This window comes from Nicotiana tabacum, chromosome 7 (assembly GCF_000715075.1).
Source record: "Nicotiana tabacum cultivar K326 chromosome 7, ASM71507v2, whole genome shotgun sequence".
Classification (NCBI taxonomy): domain Eukaryota; kingdom Viridiplantae; phylum Streptophyta; class Magnoliopsida; order Solanales; family Solanaceae; genus Nicotiana; species Nicotiana tabacum.
In genome coordinates, this window is record NC_134086.1 from 118,193,942 (window position 1) to 118,218,738 (window position 24,797).

General features: G+C 36.4%; 2 protein-coding genes across 3 annotated transcripts; both read left to right on the forward strand.

Annotated features, from left to right (window-relative positions):
• The first annotated feature begins 1,444 nt into the window (after window positions 1-1,444).
• LOC107824124 (mitotic spindle checkpoint protein MAD1) lies at window positions 1,445-15,551 on the forward strand. Of its 2 annotated transcripts, none has more exons than XM_016650861.2 (16): window positions 1,445-2,005; window positions 3,759-3,858; window positions 4,853-5,013; window positions 6,076-6,273; window positions 6,429-6,521; window positions 7,315-7,428; window positions 8,144-8,391; window positions 9,113-9,284; window positions 9,586-9,696; window positions 9,785-9,988; window positions 10,901-11,063; window positions 13,799-13,889; window positions 13,972-14,041; window positions 14,493-14,621; window positions 14,824-14,862; window positions 15,091-15,551. In XM_016650861.2, exons 1-16 carry the CDS (start codon window positions 1,826-1,828, stop codon window positions 15,178-15,180), a joined length of 2,163 nt encoding a protein of 720 aa, XP_016506347.1. In that variant the 5' UTR covers window positions 1,445-1,825; the 3' UTR covers window positions 15,181-15,551. The 2 variants fall into 2 exon arrangements, 1 of the variants encoding a protein (XP_016506347.1); XR_012693503.1 differs by having other exon boundaries at window positions 1,453-2,005; window positions 13,849-13,889.
• A 3,643-nt stretch (window positions 15,552-19,194) lies between these two features.
• LOC107820936 (serine/threonine-protein phosphatase 7 long form homolog) lies at window positions 19,195-19,620 on the forward strand. The gene has a single exon (XM_016647301.1). It carries the CDS (start codon window positions 19,195-19,197, stop codon window positions 19,618-19,620), a length of 426 nt encoding a protein of 141 aa, XP_016502787.1.
• Window positions 19,621-24,797: the final 5,177 nt, after the last annotated feature.

Below are 24,797 nucleotides of genomic sequence, written 5' to 3' on the forward strand. Positions count from 1 at the left end.
CCGAGTATAAAATTATATCACAAATTGGGATTAAATTGTCCCATCTCTTAGGAGGGACCTGGGATAAAGTTATGAAATGACCAGATTATCGTTCTTCCCTTTTCACCGCAACCTTTATGAGGTTTAATCAGATTCTGCATTTTGAGGACTTGATTTCCTGTCCACAATTAGTGTTGAGGCTTCTCTTTATCGTTCTAATATGCACAATTATCGTCTTGGCTCAGAACTGAGAAGCCTTTCGACTCAGTGGCGGATCCGGGATTTTGGGTTCGTGGGTGCTTAAATTCTTTTGATATGCAGTTACTATCAATCACATAGTATAAGTGCACAACTATTTAAACATGACAGTCAAAAAAGTAAAAAAAAACTCGTACTAATATTATAGACGCGTATAACGAAAAATGCAATGGGAGAATTTTATTTTTTTTAATGAATTTTGCCACTCTAGAGGAACTATTCGTTCGTAGAAGAGGTCGAACTTTGAGGTTTCTTTCTTTGTTAGAGAATTATTAGGAAAAATTTAAAAAGAAAAGTAAAATAAAATTTAGGGAAAAAGTAGTGTGAAAAGGAAATAAATAAAATAGTAGTACTGGATAAAAATGTAGCTACTTGATCAATTTTTTCTAAAAAAAAATACCTAATCGGGCTAAAAAATGAAAGTAAAATTGACCACGTTAAGAGTGATTTTCGATATCAAGATCCCTCACTCAATAAAAGCAACTACTACCTTACTTGACCAAAGCACCCATTAGCGCTTTTGTGTTCTGGGTACTTTCTTGTTTTATATATCAAAGACGTCAAATTTTCTGTATAACTATACATATTATGGTAAGGTTAATAGGTGCTGAAGCACCCAAATTTAATATGTGGATTCGCCCATGTTTCGACTTCATCATTCGCCTTTGTTTGGATTTTTCATTTCTACGTACAGTAACATACAAATAATCGATGCCAATACCAAACTACTACTCGTCACTACATTTTGACCGGTGATTATAATCTTTATTCCATTTCCCATCTCAAATAGTAATGGCCAAGAACGGAAAAAAGAAAAGAAAAGTATATATCACTAAATAATTCTGGGATTATTAATCTTAGGATAATAATCTCAAGATAACCTTGTCCACGAACGAAGTGATCCCTAAGGGTAGAGAGATTGTTTCCGATAAGAAAAGAAAAAAGAAAGCTGTAACAATCAATAATAACAACAACAAGATAATAAGAAAACAAGCAATAACAACAATAAAACCCACAAATAAATGCACCCTATATAACCAATTGAATATATTCGACCATTGTTTTTTCTTATAATTGTAAAAATATTGAAACAAAAAGAACAAAAAGAAAACGGATAGATAACAACAACAAACAACAAAGATAATAAGAAAACAAGCAACAACAACAATAAAACCCACAAATTAATGTACCCTGTATAACCAATTGAATATATTCGAACATTATTTTTTCTTACAATTGTAAAAATATTGAAATAAAAAGAACAAAAAGAACAAAAAGAAAACGGATAGGGTTTGGAAATCGATCTTGTTTCATTAATGTCTGCAAGTAGCACTTGACCTAGGAAACGTAGATCAGTCCGATCCCTTAATGGATCGGGTTATCCAGAGTCGGTTCAGTATGGTCTCCGAATCCGATCCACTAAATCACCAATTGGCGCCTCAGCTTTCAAAATACTCCTCTTAGCTTCATTTCAAAAGCACCAAATACACCATCAATCGTAGATATATACCAACAGACAGGCGATTCAGATAGTGTACTCAAAACCCTAGGATTGCGCCGAGCCAGTGAAAGGAAAAAGTAAGGAATCATGATGCTCAGAACACCACCTTTGAAGCGAAGGGCGCAGAGCAAGCAACCTGAAGATGGCAGTCCGAACTCCGGCAATCGGCAGCTCATCATCTACGAGGACACACCGTTACCGGAATCTTCTCATGATCATCCCGATACTTCCGACCAAATGCTATGCACTTACCAATGCCGCCAAATGGTACTCATTCATTCCCCACTTGAGAACATTTCTGTGAATTTATTGCTATTGCGGGTGCTTGTTAATTTATTTTAAAAGAGTTAAGACATATAGGGTAAATGGTCTTACGAGCTTGGGTTGATTCCTTACTGAGCTTTATGTTCGAGCTTTATTCATTTGTTAGTGAATTTTGTCTTGGATGTGTATGCCAACCACCTAATTGATTCTTGAGTCAACTTGAAGCCGAACGACTATACAACTAACTAATCACTTGTAAAGCTTGTCTCATAACCTTATGAGTACATTATTTTTGACTTTTCGGTTTACCACTTGTATACAGGTGTTTTATGCCCCCCCCCCCCCCCAACACACACCCAGATAAAATCTTCATATTGTATAAAAACAAATTATAAGTACATATCAGATGAACTTGAATTGAGCTAATCTTCATGTAGCGCATATACTTGTCATAGCCCAAGCCTATGGCACGTATTGTCCTTTGTGGTCAAACATGACTTCATAGATTTATCCTTTGGACTACGCCGTTATTGAGCTCAAAAGCATGCATACTGCATACCATGTGAATTTGTGCTTTCTTATATAACACTTCACTCATATATCCCTTTTCGATGTTGGGATTTTCTTAAGGTGTCATATTAACCCATTCTTCGGAAGCTTGCCAACCTAGAAGCGTGCTAGTCCTTCTATTTGACGTGCCCTCAGTAGCCTGGTCTATGTCATTGGCGTCACATATACCCCCCTAGGGACTCAACCTACACCGAGGTTTGTTTGCCCCACTATTGTACTGCTCCAATCTGGCTTTGGTACCATATTTGTCACTACACATGGCACATGATTCATTCAAGATGGATATGTTCCAAACCACAATAAAAACAAATGAACTCACAAAATCACAACTATCAAAACAAGACCAATTAGTGAATAAAGAGTCAAAAAATGAGCATAAGAATCACTAACAAGATCGCTGTTCTCAATTCTGTTCAAGCCTGTAAGAAAAATCTCATTTCAGCTCACATGCACAACAGCAAAAGTCTTAAGTATATTGGTACTAGACAAGCCGCAAGGTGGCCAAGGAGAAAATTTCAAAACTTACACATATATTTCAGGGAGACCCTCCTACTTTGCTGTTATTGTGTAATTGCGTTGATGATAATGCAACATTTTAAGTTGGGTGAGGTTCTAATTTGGATAGATACTTTTTGTGATGATTTGATATGTGTGGATGGATAATATTTGTTGGTTTTGGATGGTGATATATGACTTGGTAGATTGACTTTATTTTGACTTTTTAGTTGGAGCTTTTTATTGTGAAAGTTTAGTGATGGTGTATATATGATATTTTGATTATGCAGTTGGGATTCCGTAATTGCTAATTTTTTTGAGATTATGTAGATGGGATTCCGTAATTGCTAATATTTATTCTTCACTTAGGTGTTAATCTCATTTGCTATTACTATATCTTTCATTTCCCCCCTTCTTCTTTCGTTCCTTGTTTATATTGCTGAAGGATAAAGATGATTTCCAAGTCGGTATGAATGATAGGTCCTATATGCAGTTTTTCCTTTCATTGATTACACCGAATGACAAAAGATAATGGAAGGCCTCTAAGCTAACTAATATATTCCTGCAAGTTAGTATTCATATGTCTCTTGTGTTGGTTAATGACTGCTCAATGGGTCCTAGTTGATTCTTTGTACTCAGTTCTTGGGTTTTTCTTCATGAATTTGCTTATTTTTATACAAATTATTATCAGGTGAAGTCAGAGTTTTTTGATGCCTTAAGCAGTGCAGAAAAGCAAGCTCATGATTCCCAATCCAAACTTCAAACACTAAACAATGATTATCTTAAAGCCGGTGAGTCATCAGTATGCAATTCTTTGAATATGGTTGACTAGTTTCTTGCTTTGTTTCCCCTTGTCCTTTCAACAGTCTGTTTAAAAATTTACCTACTTTGGTCGCACAAGTTTATTCACCGGACAATTAAGATATTCTGATTTTTTTAAGCCGTCGGAGTTCTATGGTTGAAACAACATCTATAAAGCAAAGCTACAATTTGCTCCTTTGCTAAACTAATCTTATTTGTATTGTTCAATTGTTCCTGATTGCAATTGTTAAAGCTATCTTCTCTTTTTGTAAATTTATGTGTGAGCTCTAGCAACTTAACCGATAAACAAAGCAACTTTACCAGAAAACTAGCAACTTCTGAAAGCTTGGCTGAACTTTGCATTAGAATCGTTCTAATTATTGATGAGTGCCTAGGTGGGTGTGAAGAGTTAAAATTTGCTTTATCTCTTCTAGATCCTTGATATTCCATGGTCTGTTCTTGTTTCTTTTTACGTGGGATTCCAGCACATTTGCATTGCTTTTCCTTTAATATAGATCACTCTGTACTGATCAATAAGAACATTAGCATGCTAATATTGTATAACATTGTCCTAATGGCGCCAGAAGTTTGATTTACAAATTTTACAATTGCCTAACTATGGAATTTTTCCTAATATAGATTGGTATAATCATATTCTGGGGAAACTCTAGCTTTCATGACGAAGTTGGCACTATTATGGAGATCAGATGTTACTCTACTTGGAATAATATTATTTTCCTTTGAATTTCTTATGTCTCCTAATCATGTGTTGAACCTCGTTAGTAATTAAAGCATGCTTTTTCTTATATTTTGGTAATTTCCTTTGTATTTATTAAATTCTATTTTTTTTCCTATTCACCAGTAACCCTTTTCTCCACAGGAAGGACAATGACTATATGGTTTGAATTCACCTTTTTGGGGCAATGACCCCTTCAGTGACTGTATTGATTTTGATTTGCATGATGACATGAATTGCACATGCAGATGCTGAAAGGAAGAAATTTCGGGATCAATTCCTCAATTCAGAGCAAGAACTAGCTGCTGCTAAAGGGCGTGAAGAGGCTCTGCAGGACCAGCTGTTGAAGGAGGTTAACGCTTCTCAAGAACGGCTCAGAAAACAGTTGCAGCTGTACAGTGAACTTGAGGTGCTAGATGTTTTGTTATATCCCATTATTTGTATAGTTTTCCCTTCCTTTATGTCACATTCTTGAGATGAATCAGTGGGTTCTCGTTGGTTCGTGTCATGTTTATGTTTGGTGTAATTTGTAAAACTAACTTAAAGATACACAAACATTTTTGGTAAGTGACTTTAATATATGATAATTATGCCAAGGAAAAGAAACAGATTCTTAGGTATCTTTTTTTTTTTTTAATATAAGAGATTCTTAGGAAAGATTTCTATTGGTTAATAGGAAAAATATCACGGTCTGAGGACAATAAGCAATTTCCACTTGCCAATAAGTTTGATTAATGAGATCCTGATAAGTAAGAAGCGAGCCAGACATTTGATCGCTTTTTTGGTGCACTCGTATAGCCCCTACTTGTATAGAAGATTGGGCGTCACTTTTAGAGAATCATACTCTGATGTAAATTCTCTACTTTTTGGGATACTTCTTGTATACGGGAGTTTTCTCCCTTTTGATTAATACAATTTACCTTATCAAAAAAAGAAGCGAGACAGACATTATCTTAATCTGATTAGATGATTCTCAAACTTTATTACATATTTTGCTTCCAAATGAAAAGAAGGTAGCAAAGACCATAATATTCAAGTTGTCATTATAATGGCACTGATTTATGACTTGTAATGTGTACATCTACATTGTTTCTTGATGTGTGCTGGCTTGGTCCTCAATGCTCAATGCAAGCCATACTTTGGTCATAAGTCTTAACATTCCCCCAATTCTGGAATCCTTAAGTATGAGAAGAGGTATAAGCAGAATGAAAGCAGGTGTTTTCTGTTAGTTCCTTTTAAAGTAACAATCTGTAGCAACATAGCCCACGTCAGAATGTAAACATGCCACAGGGGATTTATCATTTAACTTCTGAATGCATGGATGGAGACTTATCTTAAGTTATTCATTTTTCTATTCGAGCCTTTCTTTGGTAGCTTTTATGAATTCTCAAGGAACTTAATCTTTATAACTTTCTAGATTATCTCGTTGTAGTCTATGATAAATTTTATCAACTATCTCATTGTCTTGTAGGGGAAGTTCCAACATGAGATGAATCTTCGTAAAAAAGCTGAGACATCAGCTGCTGCATCAGAAGAGAAAGCAAGTCTTCTAGAGAGAAAGCTTAGTAGTGTGTCGGAAAGCATAGAAAGAGAGAAAAGTCGCCTGCAGAATGATCTTGAGCAGCTGAAAAGTGAATCCAAGTTTTCTGTCACAAAAATAAGTAAAAATGTAAGAAGTTGCTGTGTGTGAAATTAACTAAAGGTGCTAGTTTTACAACTAATATGTAACGTTGCAAGCTTGCTCTGCATGACGTTCAATGAAATATCCATAGTGTTATAAATTGAAATCAAGTGTTATATCCAAATTCTAATCTGCTTTTATAGCTTGAAAGAATGGAATTCAGAGCTGCCAATGCTGAGAAAGAGTCAGTTCTGCTGAAGGAGCAGCTGGAAGAACTAAGGAAGAGACTTGACGAGGTCAATGCATCTTCTATCCTAGAATAACTGCTTTGTTTGTCTTAAATGTCACCCATGAAGCCACACAAGCGTATGCTGGAGCAAGCAGAGTGGAGGTCTATCTAATTTTTTTTTTGTTTTTTATATGAAGTTTTTTGACATTTTAAAATGCGCTTGCGTAAGTTGTTGAATGTTTGACCAACGAGTTCTTCTATGGACTTGCAACATAACATTTACTGCTTCATTTGAAAGTGAAGGTCTAATTGGGAGACGGGAATGGCCTTTACACAAAACACGGGTGTTAACTGTTATGGAGTGGGTATTCTACAAAATAGGTCCTCTAGATTTGCATGTGTGGATTGGTACTTAAAGTCTTTAATATTTGATCTTTTGAAATGGAGCGGATTCTTGTTTTTGCAGTCGTGCATGTATTTGCTTGGCATATATTGATTAGCATATAACGTAAAAACTTTTCAGGGGAAATATGTAGTAAGTGTGACAGAGTGCCTAGAGTTTTTAGTTGCAGTTGTCTGCATGATCTATAGAAGTTATACATGTACTAAATGTGCATTTACCCTGTCCTAATGTTGCTTCTATGACATAGTTAGTCACTATGTCTGTAATTTTTGCACTAGTATCTGGTTGATGCCATATTTGTTATGTAGGGTAACAATTGAAGAACATGCATTCAGATATTACATTGTCTGCGATGTCAGACTGTGGTCTTGCATGTTTCTTCTGTTTGTTAGTTTACCATGTTTGGCATTATTGAATTATTATGAAATTACAATTTTCTCTTGTTTTTTTTTTCCAGTGCGTCCAGCAGAGAATTGAAGCAGAGAAGAAACTGTCAAATTTCACATTTCAAGAAGGTTGTTCTAGTGACAACATTTTGGTGAAGCATTTGCAGGACGAACTTAGAAACTGTGTAAGTTAAATCCTCATTCTTATTGGTCCAATGTGCAATTCTCAATGCTTTTTGTCAGTTCTTCGAGTAGAGGTTGATCCAGGATTTTAGTTTGATGGATTCAACACCTTTAGGTTTTTACCGGTGAACCTATTATGATTTAGAAATTATGGGTTAGAAAATTAATATTTTAAAATGTTAGTAATTTTTTACACATATAAATATATACAAACACACACACACACACACATCTATATATACTCCGTGGCGGAAATCCTTGAACCCGTTGTTTACATGCTACATCCGCCACTGTCCTTTAAGTTGCAAGTTAAGTGAGAGCTAATACTAGCACTTACAATAATGAGAAATTCATGTTAGCTGGGTCATGACTAACATAATCAGTTTCAATCTAATAGAGTGAATGCTGGAAAAAGAACTTTTATTAAGAGAATAATTCCACAATAAGCTGTGCAAATTGCTAGTTTCTCGATTAGTTTCGAAACTATAGGAAGCTTTTTCCTTTTAGCTTTCATGAGATTGCCATGAAGGAGGTGACAGATTGATCTCATATCTTGAAGTTATTTTGCTCTCCTGAATTTTAATTTATGCTGGCCAAACTGGTATGCCTATCCCACCACTTATCAGAAATTTCTTTTCAGTGCCTCATTTTTACTATAAAGAATTTTAACTTTGGGTAAGCAAATGTTTGACTGATATGTCTTGATCCCGTCATCAGGAGGCTGAAGTACGTGAAGCAAGAAAGCTGAGGTCATCTCATGAAAACATCGAGTTGTTGAAGGTAAAACTACTTGAGGAAAAGGGCCGAAGAGATAGGGCAGAATCAGAGCTGCTAAAATTAGCAGATCTTCAAGGAGATATGAAGAAGTTAGAGGATGAACTAACTACTTGGAAATCAATGGTTAAAGACATCCCTGGTGCATCGTGTGCTGATGATGTGCCTCCCAAGTTTGCAGCTCTGCAGAGGTAAGCTGTTAACTTGATTCAGACTTTTTCTTCATTTTGGTGCTTACTAAAGTTTTTCATGTTCTGTAGCAAGGGTGTTTTCTGATGAGGTCTGTTTCTAACTTCATGCTCTTCATTGTTGCTTAAGATTACGTCCATTAGGAGTTATTTTGTTGATTTGGAAAGCTTTAGTCTAGCTACTTACTCTAGCTTTAGGCTAATTACTTGCTCGTAATTGTCTAATTTTAAACCACAGAGGAAATTCTGTCCTTCCTGTTCTTTTTCGTTTGGGTAATCATTGCCATTTTTGCTTCAGTAGTATAATGTGCACATCCTGCAAACTGACAAAGTTTTAATTCCCAATTAATGTCGATTGATTGTGTTGAAACATTCATGGATGTAGATGTAGGAAGTATACCTGTAAATTTCATGCATATTAAGTGTAAGATGATGCACATCTTTTACACCTTAAAAAAGTACTCAAACTTTACCATCTCACAGTTTTCAATTTTTTGATTTCCTACACTTATCTTTTGTCTTTTATTACAGTAGTTAGTACTAAGAGACACAATTGCTTGATGTGAAAGTTGACTTATTGAGAAAAGGAAAAAGGAGAAAGGATGAAAATAGTTTCTATCCCTTTTTCTCAGATGTATTGGGGTTTAAGTTGCATGATTTTCTTGCCTTGCTTTTGTTCCTTTAAATTGGTATTCAAGAGTTTGTTTACTTTTCTGGGAAACAGAGAAGTGCTTGATAGCATGACTAAGGTGGGTGAGGTCCAGGCTCAACTTAAACAAATGGAGGTGGCACTGGACACTGCTGAGCTCGAGAAAAGGAAAGCAGAGAGTGAGGCTGCAGTTGCAAAGGAGAGCGCAAACTTTTCAAAATCAGAGATCAAGAGGATCGAGTTGAAGGTTAGCATGTTTTCCATTTGATGTTTGAGAAATTAGTTACTGTAAAGTTGCTTTCCCATTTTCCCTGTGATCTTTGTTTCTTCTTGATTCCTAGCTTGGAGTTTAGGTCAGTATGTTTTAATAAACCAATTCCTTATTAGTTTTTGTATTGATATCATAGTTCCCAAATAGTGTAATGTTTGTACAAAATTAGGCTACCTTCTTTTAATAACCCTATGCCTGTAGTTTCGGAGTTTACCTTTTCATAGCCTTCTGTGTGCTTTTTAACTTGTGATGTATTTGATCTCAAATTTCTTTATAGCTTGTTGCTGTTATAGAGGAAAAGGATCGTTTAAAAAATGTCGTTGAGGACTTGAGGAAGCAAAAAAGTGTTGAAAGCGGGCATGAAGTGGTCAGTGGAGCTATTCTTCAGGTTATAGTCCGTACCCTTTTTTCCTTTTGATGAATTACCTCTATTGATTGTTCTTTACCTAATTGTAGTAGTTATTTCCTGACTACAGGGGCTTGAAGCATCTCTTGCCAAGAAAGAAAACTCTATAAAGGAATTGGAGAGCAGTTTATCTGAACAAAAAGAAGTGAATATTCGTCAGCTGAATGAAATAAATTTGCTCAGTGAGAAACTGAATAATGAAGCTAGAAGAATAAGATCTTTGGAGAGGGAGGGTGACCGCTTACGTTCTGAGATAGCTCTCTTGGAGTCCAAGGTTGTTTTCTGGGTTACATACTTTGTACTGTTGTCTTTCGGATTTTTCTTAAAATATATTTTTCAGACAAGTGACAACGCCCTGACAGGAAATGCTACTGAGTTGTTTTCCGTCCATGAAGCATAAGAATTTCACATGTAGATTCCCTTAAAAAGACGTTTTAAGATGCTGGTACATGCCTTTGGTGGTTATCCAGCTTATGACTTCTCAATACACTTGAGTGAGTTAGTATAAAAGAACTTGGTAGGAACATAATCTTTTTTACTACAAATTTTTTGAAATTTCACGTCTTCCTTTTGTTGTATATCCATCTATCATTTGCTAAATCCCATTCATGATGCTGAAATTATGCGCTAGATGTTTGCCGCTTTCATCGAAGATGCAGTGACACTTATTTGTTTCCTTGATATGCTTTGAAGGTCAAACTACTTGACTGCTAAGTGAACCTTTTGTCTGTGGAATTATGTTATACATGTTGATGGATTCATGCAAAAACTGCTTCGAGTACCATGCCGACTTGTCTCTTTGGCATTCTTTTTTATCTACCTAATGCCTATTTCAACGTCAATGAGAATGCTATCTGCTGCGAAAATTACTTTTTTTTTTTCTTTTTGTGTTCGTTATGCCGTTGTGGAATACTCACTTGCATGTCTTTTACTATGAATGAATCATGACATGAGGGGGTTGCTCAGATGGTCAACAACCCCACCTAAAGCCCCAAGGTCGTGGGTTCAGTCACCAAAGGAGCAATAGCTCCAACAAAGGGGGATCAAAGGGGAGGGGAATCAAAAAGAAAAAAAATGAATCATTATTGGTGCTTTATAGCATTGTTTCAATGATAGGGTGAAATTTTAATGATATAAGCTATAACTCATATTTAGTATCCTTATGTTACTTTTGGTCACCTTGCAGTTAGGGCATGGAGACTATTCTTCTGCCAATACTAAAGTCTTGCGAATGGTCAACACCCTGGGAGTTGAAAATGAGGCAAAACAGACAATAGAGGCTCTTCAAAACGAGTTGCAGAAGACAAAAGAGAAGTTACTGGCCGTTCAAGAGTTAAAAGAGCAGTCAGGTGCATACAAATTCAATTTTAAGTACTTGTGTGCCTGTACTTTGTTGTCATTCAATGCCTTTTCCAATTATTTAACAGACTGCAATTGAGTTATCTTATACTATTCTAGTCTTGTGCTCCTTGGCTCTCGTTTTGGTTGAGACTTTGGTCTGTCATACGAATTGTTATAGGAATTTTTCCAAACAACTTGGAGTGGGGTTTCCTTTTAATCGATTCATCGTTTATATATACTATGGAACTCAGAAGTGATTTATCAAATCATAGATCTACTTGGAAAATTTCCTCATTTAGGCTGGTTTAAGCTTGTTGGCTCATGGAACTTTTGGTTCAATGACGTTTATTACTTTCCCAGTTAGAAGTTAAAGAAAGACGACGACGACGACGACGACGACAACAACAACAACAACAACAATCCCAGTATTTTCCCACAAGTGGGGTAAAGAAAGAATATATGTATATTGAGAAAGCACCAGTTTTGGAGTGATTATTAGGCCTCCAACGATGAATAAATATTTACAAGATGGATGTTGTGGTGACGTTAAGATGGATAGATGTCATGTGAGGTTAGAAATCATCACCAGTGAAAGAAAATATAAGTAGTCACTCAGAGGGTAAAGATGAGATAATGTAGTGAGATGGTTTGACTATCTCTCCAGACGTATTAATCAGTAGGTGCAGAATGAATCATTGAAGCTGTTAAAAGGGATGAAATAGACCTAGTAGCATGTTTGGCCAAGCTGAAAAAATTAGCTTAGTTTGGAAAGTGCTTTTTCTAAAAGTGCTTCTCGAAAAGTACTTTGGGAGAGAAGCAGTTTGTGTTTTGGCTAACTAATTTGAAAAGCACTTTTGAGTAATAATTTGTGTTTGGCCAAGCTTTTCAAAAAGTGATTTTAAGTATCAAATTACGAATAAGGACTAATATTATAAGTTAATAAATAAAAAGGGCAACCCAGTGCACAATAAAAAAGTACTTTAACTCTTTTTAAGATGATTTAAATATATTAAAAAATCATTGAACAAATATAAAAACATTCACCCTTGAAGTCACTATTATATTAGAAAGCTATCCTAAAAATAAGAAGAAATACTTATGCATTAATATCGTGAGTATTAGGTTTAAAATAAGTAAGGTTATTTTGGCATATACTATATCTTGTTAAGGGTGTTTTTGGTAAGAGGAAAGTCAAAATTGCTTATGTTTTTGGAAAGAAGTTACTTTTTTCTGCTTCTCATAAACTACTTTTGCTTCTTCCCAAAAGTTTCAAAAGCACTTTTTTCCCAAAAAAGCTTGGCCAAACATCTTAAGTTAGGGAAAAAAAGTGTTTTAGAGAAAAAAAATACTTTTGGCCTTGGAGAAGCTTGGCCAAACAGGCTACTAGACTTATATGGGAAATAGTTGTCTGAAAAGTACAAAATGTTTCAGTATCCATGTAAATTTAGCCAAGAATAGAACACGAGGGAAGCAAAAGATCCAATTAGGAGATACAGCTAGTTTTGATTATCGCATAACTGTGCTGCGCTTACATTAGGTTCAGAGTTTGTTAGAAGTCATTTTTGTTTGTATAGAGAGTTGTATATCTATTGAAAATTTAGAGAACCTCTAGTGTTAGAAAACCCCTAATTTATCCTTAAAGATAAATTATCGAGTACTTTATTAGAAGAAAGAGATAAATTATTGAGTTTTATAATGAAATAGGTCCAAATTGAATGGAATGGATAATGAGGACATATATAGCAGACCAAGTAGTTTGGGATTGAGTTTTAGTGGTAGAGGTCACTAAAAATGAGATAAATCAAGGAATATACATGTCATTGGTGCTGTCTGTGAATGACATTCAATAATTTATAAAAGTTGGACCTGAAATACAAAAGATACATATTACAAAAATTTAGAACAGAGGAAAAGGAAAAGACAAAATGTAATGCTTTTTTCTTTGGACAACAAACAATTTACTTCTTTCTTCAACCTGATTTTATATGATGGCAAAGAAAAGTACTTTTCTTGATGTTCCAAATATCATCACCAGTTAGTTGAGTTATTTACACTAGATCTTTGATAGGAAGAAAGATAATGGAGAAAATCTAACACAGTAGGCTTTATGTTCTATAGGAAGTTAGTGACAACTTGCTTTTAGGTTAGTTGCGATATACGATTTAGTGTTTAGTGTCTAATGGAGTTCCATGATAGCTTATGTTCAGAGCTTTGGTGGAGAATCGCCACTAGTGGCTATATTTATTTTATATCCTGATATCCTGACCAATCTGGAAAAATTTTCTGCAGACAATGTTAGTAGAACAGTTACGGAGGGTTCATATATCCGGCCCCAACTTTTTTTGGGATTATTAATTGATTGATCAAGTAGTGTTGGTGGTTCGTTTTGAGCATAATCATCTTTTTTTTACTGGGTTGGGATAGTAAAAGTGGAGCCTTTTATCTCCCAGAATATCTTTTTAGATGTCAAAAGAGGTATAGAATTTGCTGGTTAAATCCTCTGTTCATTGGAGCTGTTAAGCAGTATTAAGTATTAACGTGAATTTGTATTTTTTTCTCTTCCATTCCTCCCTAATCTTCCTGCCTCTTTGGCCAATTTACTGTGAGATTTTAAGTACCTTTCTTTAGTTTCTATTATGCAATGTTTGGTGCATTTGAAGTGTCAGTTGGAAATATCAGTTCTTAGAGAGACCTTTTTGTCACCTTTTATTGTCTCTAATTCATTACCTCTCGAAGTATACAGCTGATGCTGGTACACTGGTTGATTCTTATATTTCTGGAAAGATTATGCAGTTGAAAGAGCAAATTGCAACATTAGAAAAGCGCGAGGAGAGGTAAAGAATTCAGGATGTCTCAGCATTTGTATTGTTAATGATTTGTTATTCGTGTCAAAAACTAAGTTTAATCATTCTTCAGGTACAAGACAGTTTTTGCAGATAGGATATCTGTTTTCAGGAGGGCATGCTGTGAACTTTTTGGGTATAAGGTATTACATGCTTCCTGGATTATGACTATATTTCGACCCAATGCAGTTTTCCACTAGAAAGAATTATCCAGAGTCTAGTTGGTATCTCAACCAATGTGTTTCGACTCCACCAGTTTGAACACAAAACTGGAGGCTGTGAGTGGAAGTAAGGGTGGGTGTATCTTGTTTACATTTCTTCAATAGCATCTTCATTTTAGTGCTCGGTGAAATTTCCTCGATGATTTCCTACTATAATGTTGGTCGAAAAGGTAGTTTGTTTCAGGAAAAGCATTTTGTAGCTTGTGAGTTCTTATGCACCAGAAAAAGTTGTACCTTGGGTTAAGTATCGCCTGAAAGTACTGAGTTAATGTCTTTAGTGTGTATTGAGAAACTTTTAGCTTTTAGTCTAACACCATTTTAGCATTTTAATGTATTTTACTCAACCTAACAATAACTGGAATTATGTTGTCAGATTGTGATGGATGATCATCATCGTCCAGATGGAATACCAGTTACGCGGTTTATGCTTCAATCGATCTATGCTCAAAGTGATAATGAAAAGCTTGAATTTGAATATGAGTCAGGGAACACAAACATTTTGGTAAGATGCCATGTTTTCTTTTTGTGGGCTTTAGGATGTTAGGGGTTTAAGCATGAGATGGACATGTTACCGTCAATTTCAACATTCGTGCAATGCCTTTTTGCTTCAGTTCGGCACGTTGCTAGTAAGACGCATAGGTGGCCCTTTGAGTTCTTACTTCTGAAGAAGCACGATCATTAAACTCTTTCATTTGATCTTTCAGGCAAACACGTACACCTCTCAGCCAGAGATATCCCGACAGGTGCTTAACCACGATTTTTGAATAAGCCTTTGTGCAAGTCAATCTCTAGTATCTTTGTTATTCTTCCAATTAGCTACCACTGTTATAGATGAATCTTTCATGTTTGTCCTGGTTAACTTTCATCCTTTGAGCAATTAGTGTTTTTTAGCTTTTATTATTTTAAGCTACATAACAATGGTTGCAGAGAGGTATCAACCTTCTAACGTGTGGGGGTATTATGTTTTGCAGGTCGATATTTTCATTCGGAAGATGAATTCAATACCTGCTTTCACAGCTAATTTGACTGTGGAATCTTTCAACAAGAGAACATTGTCTTGAAGTAACATACATACGGCAGTTTCTTCATTCCCTTACTCTTGCTGGCAATAGTAATTCAGACTGCTGTTCTTTCGGAGTTTGTTGGAAAGTTTGGATGCTGGTTCCAATTTTCTGTTACTAATTACTCATCTAAGCGTAGTCCGAATATGTGCATATCCATGTCTCGATGCCGTTTTATGCAATTGTAATATTTCTAACTAGGTAAAGGTACGATATGTCCCAATTTGCCAGCTCTTCGTTTGAGACATTCAGTTAAAAACGATAACGTTGCAGAAGTGGTGGATAATTCATTTATCCTGTGATTTTGATTTTTGTATTCTTCCCGTCCACCGTTTATACACAATAATTATCAAACAGCTAAAACGAATACCTTTACAAAACTCTGCCTTGCTCTGTCATTCTCCTGTGGTTTCTTTATTTCTACATTTTATTTCCTTCTTCACATAGTGGAAATAGCAAGATTGATCTTCTATTCCCGAAAGAAGGGAACAAAATGAATCTTAAGATATAGTTTCTGTTCCTCAGCAAATTGTGCAACACTATTAAATTCGTCAGCTATGTCCTGGTAAATACCCAACTACTGCTAGAGTGGGTGTTTAAAGTTAAAATAAAATGGGGCCGAAAGCTTACAAATTTCTCACCCTTTCTAAAACACCACCATGTGCATTGTAGGCTGTTTACACAACAAATTACCCTTTTTCTCAAACCAACCCCTCTTACTTTTGTTCTCCCCCTTTCACAATTACACTATGTCGTACACCTAACACAAAAGAGTTTGGTTAACGCATTCCCAATAGCCTTTCTACTTGGGACTTTTTTTTTTTTTTTTTTTTTTTAACATTTCAAAGCTTTCGGTGAATTATGGTTATAGTTAAACCTTTAATCTAATTCTTTCCTTTCATCACGAAATCTTACTTTTTTTCTATTGGTGGGGGCTAATTAGCAGTAGGGGAGGCTGTTATGGGGATCTGACCCTGCACTTCACTAATACAGGAGAAAAAATTGCAAACATAACTTCAATTCCTTAAAAAGGTAATTTCAAATGTGTTTTCAATTACGTCCTAAAAAAAAGTAAATTCGAATTATTTTATGTTACAGAAGACTACAATTTCCTCGTATAAATTTCAAGAATGTGACAAACAGGCATGATGTTAAACTCTCTAGGATGTGAAAAACAATGTAAAGAATGTTTAATAAACTAAATTGACACATGGCGGAGTTATAGCCCATCGTTGCAGAATGAATGAGCCCCTACACAATTCAAGCTTCTTTTTAATCTTTGCCAATAAACAATTAGGTTGTCGGCAAAAGAGAGTAATCAAGTGCACCCTAAAAGACTAAGACATATAATCCATTAGTATATATTTTTCAAATTTTGAAGCTTAAAAGCCCCTTTAATTTGTGCTTCTCTTAAAAAGCTCTTTAAGTTGTTGAATGATATATGCAGTACAATGTTGGAGAAAATGGTGTAGTGTGGACAATGTGGGAGACAAGGCAGAGACATTACTTTTGAATTTTAGGTGGTCTAGAATAGATCCCATTAATAATGCATACGTCATTGCTTTTTATTTACCTGTGAATGCTCCGAAAGCCACCTGTCTCTATTAAAGGTAAAAAGAAATAAGATAAAATAAAATAAACAGAAATGTCTTATCTAGGAAAAACAAGGATTACTGGATAGAGATGCTTTCTTGGATTCCATTAGCACCATACACAATGAGTCAACTTTTGTAGATACATTTTTTTCTTTTAGGAAAAGGCAGACGGTGAACAAATGAGCTTCAGTCTATTCAACCAACTTTTTCAATATTAGATCCACGTATTGCTATTTGAGCTAGAAATTGTCAAAAAGGTTAAGTTGGTAGTTAAGCACTCAACTTAGCACATCAAATTCTCCTCATTTTCTTTTCTGGTTCCCTTCCACTCACTTCCATCCTTTTCTAGCTTATTAAACTGATATTCAAAATTTACTAATATGATTAATCCAGATTTGGGTTGTGTAAGCCCTATTTTCTTATCTTGGGGTCCGGATCGGCTCCAGTACATAAAGCTCCAGTAAATTTTAATGCACATTTAGATGGAAGACACGTGTACGTATGATAATTCAATGGCCAAATTTCATCTCTTTCTAAAACTCTTATCCGTCGTTCCAAACAAAGAAAGAAAATACAAGGAACCAGCATATTCTCTGCCAATAAAATTATTTAGCTCCCATTTTCATATTTATCTTGAAATAGGAATCTGTTTTGTTTTTCCCGAGGAACAATTTTAGTTGAAATATACCAAGTTCTTCTCCTCGTATTTACTTCCATGATGACAGCATGGATGTTGTCAATGACGACCTACCTTATTTTCTTAAGAAGAATCTCTTCACAGATATCGAAATCTAAATGCCAAATAACTTAAAACATGTTTCTACAGTGTAAAAAAAAATTACTTTTCTATATAAAATATGATATAATACCGCGTTTTACATAAAAAAGTGCGGTATAATATCGCGTTTTACGTATTAAAATAAAAGTCCCCCCTTTCTTCCCCACGACAGAAACCAGAACACACCTCGATTTTTAAATCCAACAAACAGCGGCCCCCCCCGCTCGTTTTCTCAAAAAAAAAAAAATAAAAAAATCGAGTGGACTCCGCTCGTCACACAAAAAGTTAAGATTGTAGGTCCCGCATACAACCCAAGCCTTTTATTGTTGTGGTTTCCTCATTTCAGGCTCAAAATTTCAATTTTCCGACTTTTCTAAAAACATAAATCGAGGTATTCCGATTTAGTTTATGTCGAAACTCGTATAATAATGCATATTAGTTGTTTTGAATGTGCTTTCACGTTGTTTTGTGTTTTGTTTACGATTAAATTAGTATGTTATTTTTATCCGGATTAAATTATTAGTGTCTAAAAAAATAGTTAAAAGTTGAGTTGTTAATAAAAATGTTCATAAATTTTTTTTACTGTTTTATATGTAATTTCGTGAATGTTATGTTATTAAAATATGTTTGTTGTTTTTATTTAGTTTAGATTATTTATTAGCTTAAAGACTAGTGCCCTTATAGCGTAGTAAAATATAGAGCCTTATAGCGTAGTAAAATATAGAGCCTTTTAGTGTAGTAAAATATAGAGCCTTTTAGCGTAGAATCTCTGTAGTTTAAGTATCTACTAACTACAAACTCTATCAAATTATATTTTACAAAAATAATTATTTAATTTATAGAACAAACACATAGAACTAACAAATTAATATATGATGTCCAATTAAATATCGAGCGTGGAACTCATAGATATATATGCTGTCCAATTAAAAATTAATTATTTAATTTATAAAACTAACAAAATTCTAAAAATATTGAAATTGACACACATAAGAATTCAGGATAGCTTGGTGTTACTGAGCCTCATATATCGAGCCTGGAACCCATAGATATATACTCTGTCCAATTAAATAATTAAATATTAATTATTATAATACAAACAAAATTCTAAAAATATTGAAATTGACACACATAAGAATTCAGGATAGCTTGGTGCTATTGGGCCTCAAATATCGAGCCTGAAACCCATAGATATATACTCTGTCCAATTAAATAATTAAATATTAATTATTATAACACAAACAAAATTATGAAAAGTATTAAATTTGACACATATAAGAACTCAGGATAGCATGGTGCTACTGCGACTCAAATATCGAGCCTGGAACCCATAGATATATACTCTGTCCAATTAAAAATTAATTATTTAATTTATAAAACTAACAAAATTCTAAAAATACTGAAATTGACACACATAAGAATTCAGGATAGCTTGGTGCTACTGAGCCTCAAATATCGAGCCTGGAACCCATAGATATATACTCTGTCCAATTAAATAATTAATTATTAGTTATTATAACACAAACACATAATTAATATTGTTTAATTTACAGTAGACGACATGGACGTGTTGCCTGTACATCCTGGACCTTTCTCGGATGAGATATTAGTGTTACAGGGCGATCATAGGTCCGCTTACGTATGGGAGGGAGAGCTAGTGGAGAAGACTCTCGCGCCAGGAGAGTGCACGATGTGTGGGACTTTATGAGGGGCAGAGATTTCCATCCCCGTGTAGTCCAGCTCCTGCGTGATAGGGGCTTTTATAGGATTTTTCAGATTGGGCGGCTGCAACTCGACTGGTCTTTGATAACAGCCTTGATAGAGCGGTGGCGACCGGAGACGCACACTTTCCACCTGCCCATTAGCGAAGCCACCATCACGCTTCAGGATGTTCAGGTTTTATATGGGCTGCCTGCTGATGGACTGGCCGTTGCACTGCCTCAGTATATGAGATCTATGACGCGTGCCCAGTATTTGGACTTGCTGCAGCAGTTCACTGGTTTCAGGCCACAGGGTGAGGCTGCAGCTTCAGGGGGCGGTCGCATTTCTGTGACAGCTATTAGATAGCATTTGGAGGTATTGCACCCCGATATCACCGGCGAGATAGATGATCTACATATTCACAGGTACACGAGGTTGGCGTTGCTCCTTCTTTTTGGGGGTGTCTTGTTCCCGAACACTTCGGGAAATCTAGTGAGTATGCGATTTCTACATCATCTTCAGCAGCTAGATGAGTTACCCCAGTACAGCTGGGGTGCTGTTGTTCTCGCTTACCTGTACAAGAGTATGTGTCGGGCTAGCATGGGCACCCAGAGCGACGTATGTGGTTTTCTGCCGCTTCTACATGTGACAACATATTCGAATACTCTATTCATTACTTCCAATTCTATATAGTCAAAATGACTCTTAAACTTTACGTCAACCTTGTATGTTAGGTTTGGGCCTGGAAGCGGTTCCTGCCGTTACAGCCACCTCTACCACCATTACCTCTGGATGTAGCACCTCCGTTTCTCCCTCTAGCTAGGAGGTGGGTTCTCCGGCGTGGAAATTATCGAGCCATTTATGCTCATCATAATCTCCCCCTTGTCAAGGATGTGTTGGATATGCTGGAGGCCGCACAGGTAAATACGTACCTAAACTTGTTATAAATTCACTTGTGTTGCGCATACTCACTTTTATATTATTATTTGATAGTTCATCTGGACGCCATACAACGACGACTTGATAGCTGGCCTGCCCGATTATTGCTCGGCTGGCCGACTAATTTGGCGCACTTTCGTTCCGCTGATGTGCCTCGATATTGTGGAGCATCATGCCACAGAGCGGGTACTTTGACAGTTTGGCCGTCCGCAGACTATACCGAGGAGACCTACATGGGAGGCTTTACATTATCAGCGGGATGATCGTTTGAGGGTGGACGACGCATTTGTAGCATGGCTAGAGGCGCAAGTCCATACTTGGGACCAGCGAGAGGACCTGATTCTGCCCCCACCTTCACAAATCCAGGAGGCGACTATTCAGATGTATACGTCTTGGTACTGCGGTGTTACTCGACTGATGATCGGGAACCCCGTTCATCATGTTGGCGGTCGGTACAGGCCATATGCCGGGAGGCACTGGTATGTGTTTTTTGAAACCCATACATATAACAGTGATATAGTATTATGTAATTAATATTTTAAATGTTGTGCATGCAATTGGTCATCATTTATTCTACAAGTTGGGACTGCAGATGCATCAACATGCCGACAATCCTGCAGTCACTGAGTATGGCCGGCAGGTGATAGAGCTGGCTCTCCGGACACTACAACGAGCTAGAGAGGGCGAGAGGTTAGATCACGCTATTAATTATGTGCCGCCAGAGCACCACCATCGGGGTAGGCCTGTTGCACGCCCGAGGGGACGGGCACGAGCGAGGGCTACCGCACGAGGCAGGGTTACCCTATGGGGTCATGGGGGACGTCGAAGAGGTGGTCCCCAGCAAAGGGGAGTTGAGGCACCTGATGAGGATCTTGGAGATGATCAGCCGGGTTACATCCCTCAGCAAGACGAGCCTTCCAACAACATACCATCGTACAACCTTCAGTTGGAGCTGCCAGCATCGCAGGTGACCCCGTCAGATTTATTGTTGATCACGGGCACGAGCTTCACCGCAGATATAGAGTAGTTCTTTTCAGGACCATCGACCACAGCTGAGGATCGACCGACCCGAGACGTGGATGGTGGGCACAAGTTGAGTTTTGGCTCATCGTCGTTGGGTGCGGCAGATCTATCACATGCGCAGGTATGTTTGTATTACTATTAAGTTTTAATTTATTTTTTTCTCAGTGATTTGCCATAAATTAATTTTTTATTTTCTTATTAAGGCTTCATCCCAGCCTGTCACGGAGGTCACTTATGCGATGATGAGGACACTACGGATGCTTATATTCAGGAGCCCGACGAGATCATGGTAAGAAAATATTTTTGACTTAACATGTACATTACTAATATACATTTTCATATACTAAGCTTAGTAATTGTTTTGTAGGTTGTTGACGGACCGACAACCCTTTCTGCCGATCCTGCCAGCACTTCTGATGATCATGCTGGAGCGCATCCTCATATAAAGAGGCGATGTGATGAGGATGATTCTGATAGTGTACCCGGGCAACAAAGGATGCTCCTCAGGCCAACGACTGCATTGAAACACACAGGCTGTGGGACACATTGATTTTTTTTGTTTGTATTTTATGTAAATAATACATTATGTAAATAATAACAATAATTTTATTTTAACAACAATTTTATTTTAACACAATTTGAACAACAATTTTATTGTAACACTACAACACAAACACAAACATAACAAACCTAACATAACTTAAATTCAGTACAACTAATGAAAACACATGACATGAGAAACATAAAGATACACTACTATGCTCAACACGTACATGTCATTGTTTAGTCATGACCGCCTAGTATTTCTGCTCCAACCACTTAAATTGTCTTCCAGCTTATTTTTTTCTTCTTCCACCTCCTTGAGTTTCTCCTTTCAACTCCGCAACTTCTCGTTTGTATTGTAGTTCATATTCCCAATGCTTCAAACACAAAGAATGAAGATGCTGCAACTTTTCTTTGTACTATTCCTGCTAACAGGGTTCATCAATCCATACCTCAAAATTGCAAACAGGTTCGTCAGAAACCGTATAAAGCTTGTTCATACACGCCCAGTAATGGCGTTCAGCTTCTTCCCAATAGTCGTGCATCATGCATTTTTTGCCGCACTCGCACTTTGGGATATAAAGGGGTTCAGACATTTGTTAAAGCATAAAGAAAAACCTTGCTTTTATGGAAATATTTGCTATTGGTTATTGTTATGTGCAGAAAATAACTAGAATGCGCCCGTTATTTATAGGCAAGATAACACACAAAATGTAGTATTATACCGCGCTATACATATTTAATTTTTCTAAAACAAAACAACTTTTGCGCAGTCGGTTCAGCTTTTCAGACCGAAAAGACAACACACAAAATGTAGTATTGTATCGCGCTATACGTATTCAATTTTTCTGAAACGAAACAGCTTTTGCGCAGTCGGTCAGCTTTTCAGACCGACAAGACAACACATAAAACGTAGTATTGTACCACGCTATACATATTCAATTTTTTTGAAATGAAATAACTTTTGCGCAGTCGGTCAGCTTTTCAGAACAACAAAACAACACACAAAACGTAGTATTGTACCGCGCTATACATGTTGTGCCCCCTTTTTCTCGCGAAATCGGGTTTATGACATTTAGAGGGACAACTCATTCCCGTTGGGAACTGGGTTTGAAGAGTTGCCACCTAATGATTAGGGTGCATTAGGACACCAAGAGAGATTGATTTGAATAACCAGAGATAGGGTAAGGGCTTGAAATTATTCTAAGAGGAAGGTGTTAGGCACCTCTCAAGATCCACTAGTGTGGTTCCCGGCCAGACAATTATTGTGAATTTCGGTGCAATTAGCATATAAGCAAATAAGGCCCAAATAATAGGGAATTTAAACTTAAACACATAAGAGTTTGAATGAACAATTAAAGGACGAGTTTTGAAAAGAAGTTTGAAAATAAAAGGGAAAAGGGTCCTAGATTTATATTTAATATGGATCATCCCACACAATGCCCGGTAATCACTCCTCAATGAGGGGCTACACGTGATATTATCGCGTGGTCATCATATCCATATCTACCCTTCCCACTCCGTTAAGGTATTTAAAGCGCGAATTGATCATGATTACTTATTGCATGCTATTACCCGTCCCATTCCTATCAGTCCCAGAGGCATTTAGGACTACTAATCCTAAAAGGTAGAGATATTAGGCTTATTTGTAGTTCCAAAGGTAAAAACTCTAAAGCGACATACAAAACACGTATTGCAAATTGGGGGAAAGCACATAACAAGCAGAGGCTCAGATACACCTCCTTAAACAAAGAAACACGTAATTAGCATGACTTACACATACTATTTAGGTCTGATTCTAAGTATTAAAGACGAAGAAGTTGAACATTGAGGTAGACTGGTTATTTCATAACTCAGACAAGAAGTCCGTATTAGGCCTGCCTACTGGTTGTAATAATTAAGAGAAATAAATTCAGTTTATAATTATTAACCTAAGGCTTGCTTAAGTGTTAGACAAGGATCCTATAGGCATGGTATCTACTGGATTCAGAAAGCGATGAAATAGTAAGGCCTGAAATAAACTATTCGAATGCATACTTGTTAAACTTGCTAAGTGAGGGACTTAGATTATTAAAAGAGAGGAAAGATTCAACGAATTGATCATAAGTTCTACAACTGATAGTAACTATTATTACTGTTTTTTAGATCTATACTTGAGTGAGGCGGATCATATTCAATTAGGAATTCCTATAGGCATGCTTTCTATGCGTTGCTGATTTTAAACATTGTAGACATGGTGTAAAAATGCAGAAACCTTATAGACACAGTATCTAAATGCAGAAGACCTGTTTTAAACCTATAAGCATGGAATCTAGATGCAATTGAATATGCAGAATTAAACAGTCATATAGTCATGATTTCTATATGAAGTTGAATATGCAGAATTCAGAATGGACCTATAGGCATGATTTCTATATGCATTTGAATATGCAGAATTCAAAATACCTATAGACATGGTTTCTATATGAAAGTTGGATATGCAAGGATATGGTAGTCCTATAGTCATGATTTCTACCCTTTGCATACATAGTTACCCAGCTTTTTTCACTAACCATCCCTAAGTGTTTATTACAAATTATTACAACCCAGAATAAATAAAAATACATCAGAAACAAAAAATACAACCAAAGGAAGCCTGATTCTTGACTTCCTTTCTGAGTTATGAGATAGACCAACTCAAGAGACCATTGATCCAAAGCCTTTCTCCCATTTGAGTGTGTCAAAGTTCCCTAAGAGCCTCAATGGGACTCCGAGCAATACTCACACCCAAATGTATTATTAGAATGAGGACAAGTGCAATATGGAAGTGTCAACCCTCAAGTGTCCAAGTTCAGGGGGAGCTCAACGGGTCCCAAGGCAAGACTCACAAGAGGGGGGCAGAACTTAAGGACTAAGAAAGTGTGAAAGTGAAGAACAAAATTCTAAAAGGGGAAAGGAGAGGGAAGCAACTACAAATAAGTACACAAAAAGGGGTTTAGAAGGAATATGGAGGTTGTAAAGAGCCTATTACTTAGGCAAGGGCAGGCTTTAGGAATGCC

Coding starts and splice junctions, on each gene's coding strand:
- LOC107824124 (XM_016650861.2), top strand. CDS start 1,826: ATGATGCTCAGAACACCACCTTTGAAGCGAAGGGCGCAGAGCAAGCAA. Junction 6,522..7,314: donor TAAGGAAGAGACTTGACGAG/GTCAATGCATCT, acceptor TTTTTTTTCCAG/TGCGTCCAGCAGAGAATTGA. Junction 7,429..8,143: donor AGGACGAACTTAGAAACTGT/GTAAGTTAAATC, acceptor TCCCGTCATCAG/GAGGCTGAAGTACGTGAAGC.
- LOC107820936 (XM_016647301.1), top strand. CDS start 19,195: ATGGGAGGGAGAGCTAGTGGAGAAGACTCTCGCGCCAGGAGAGTGCAC.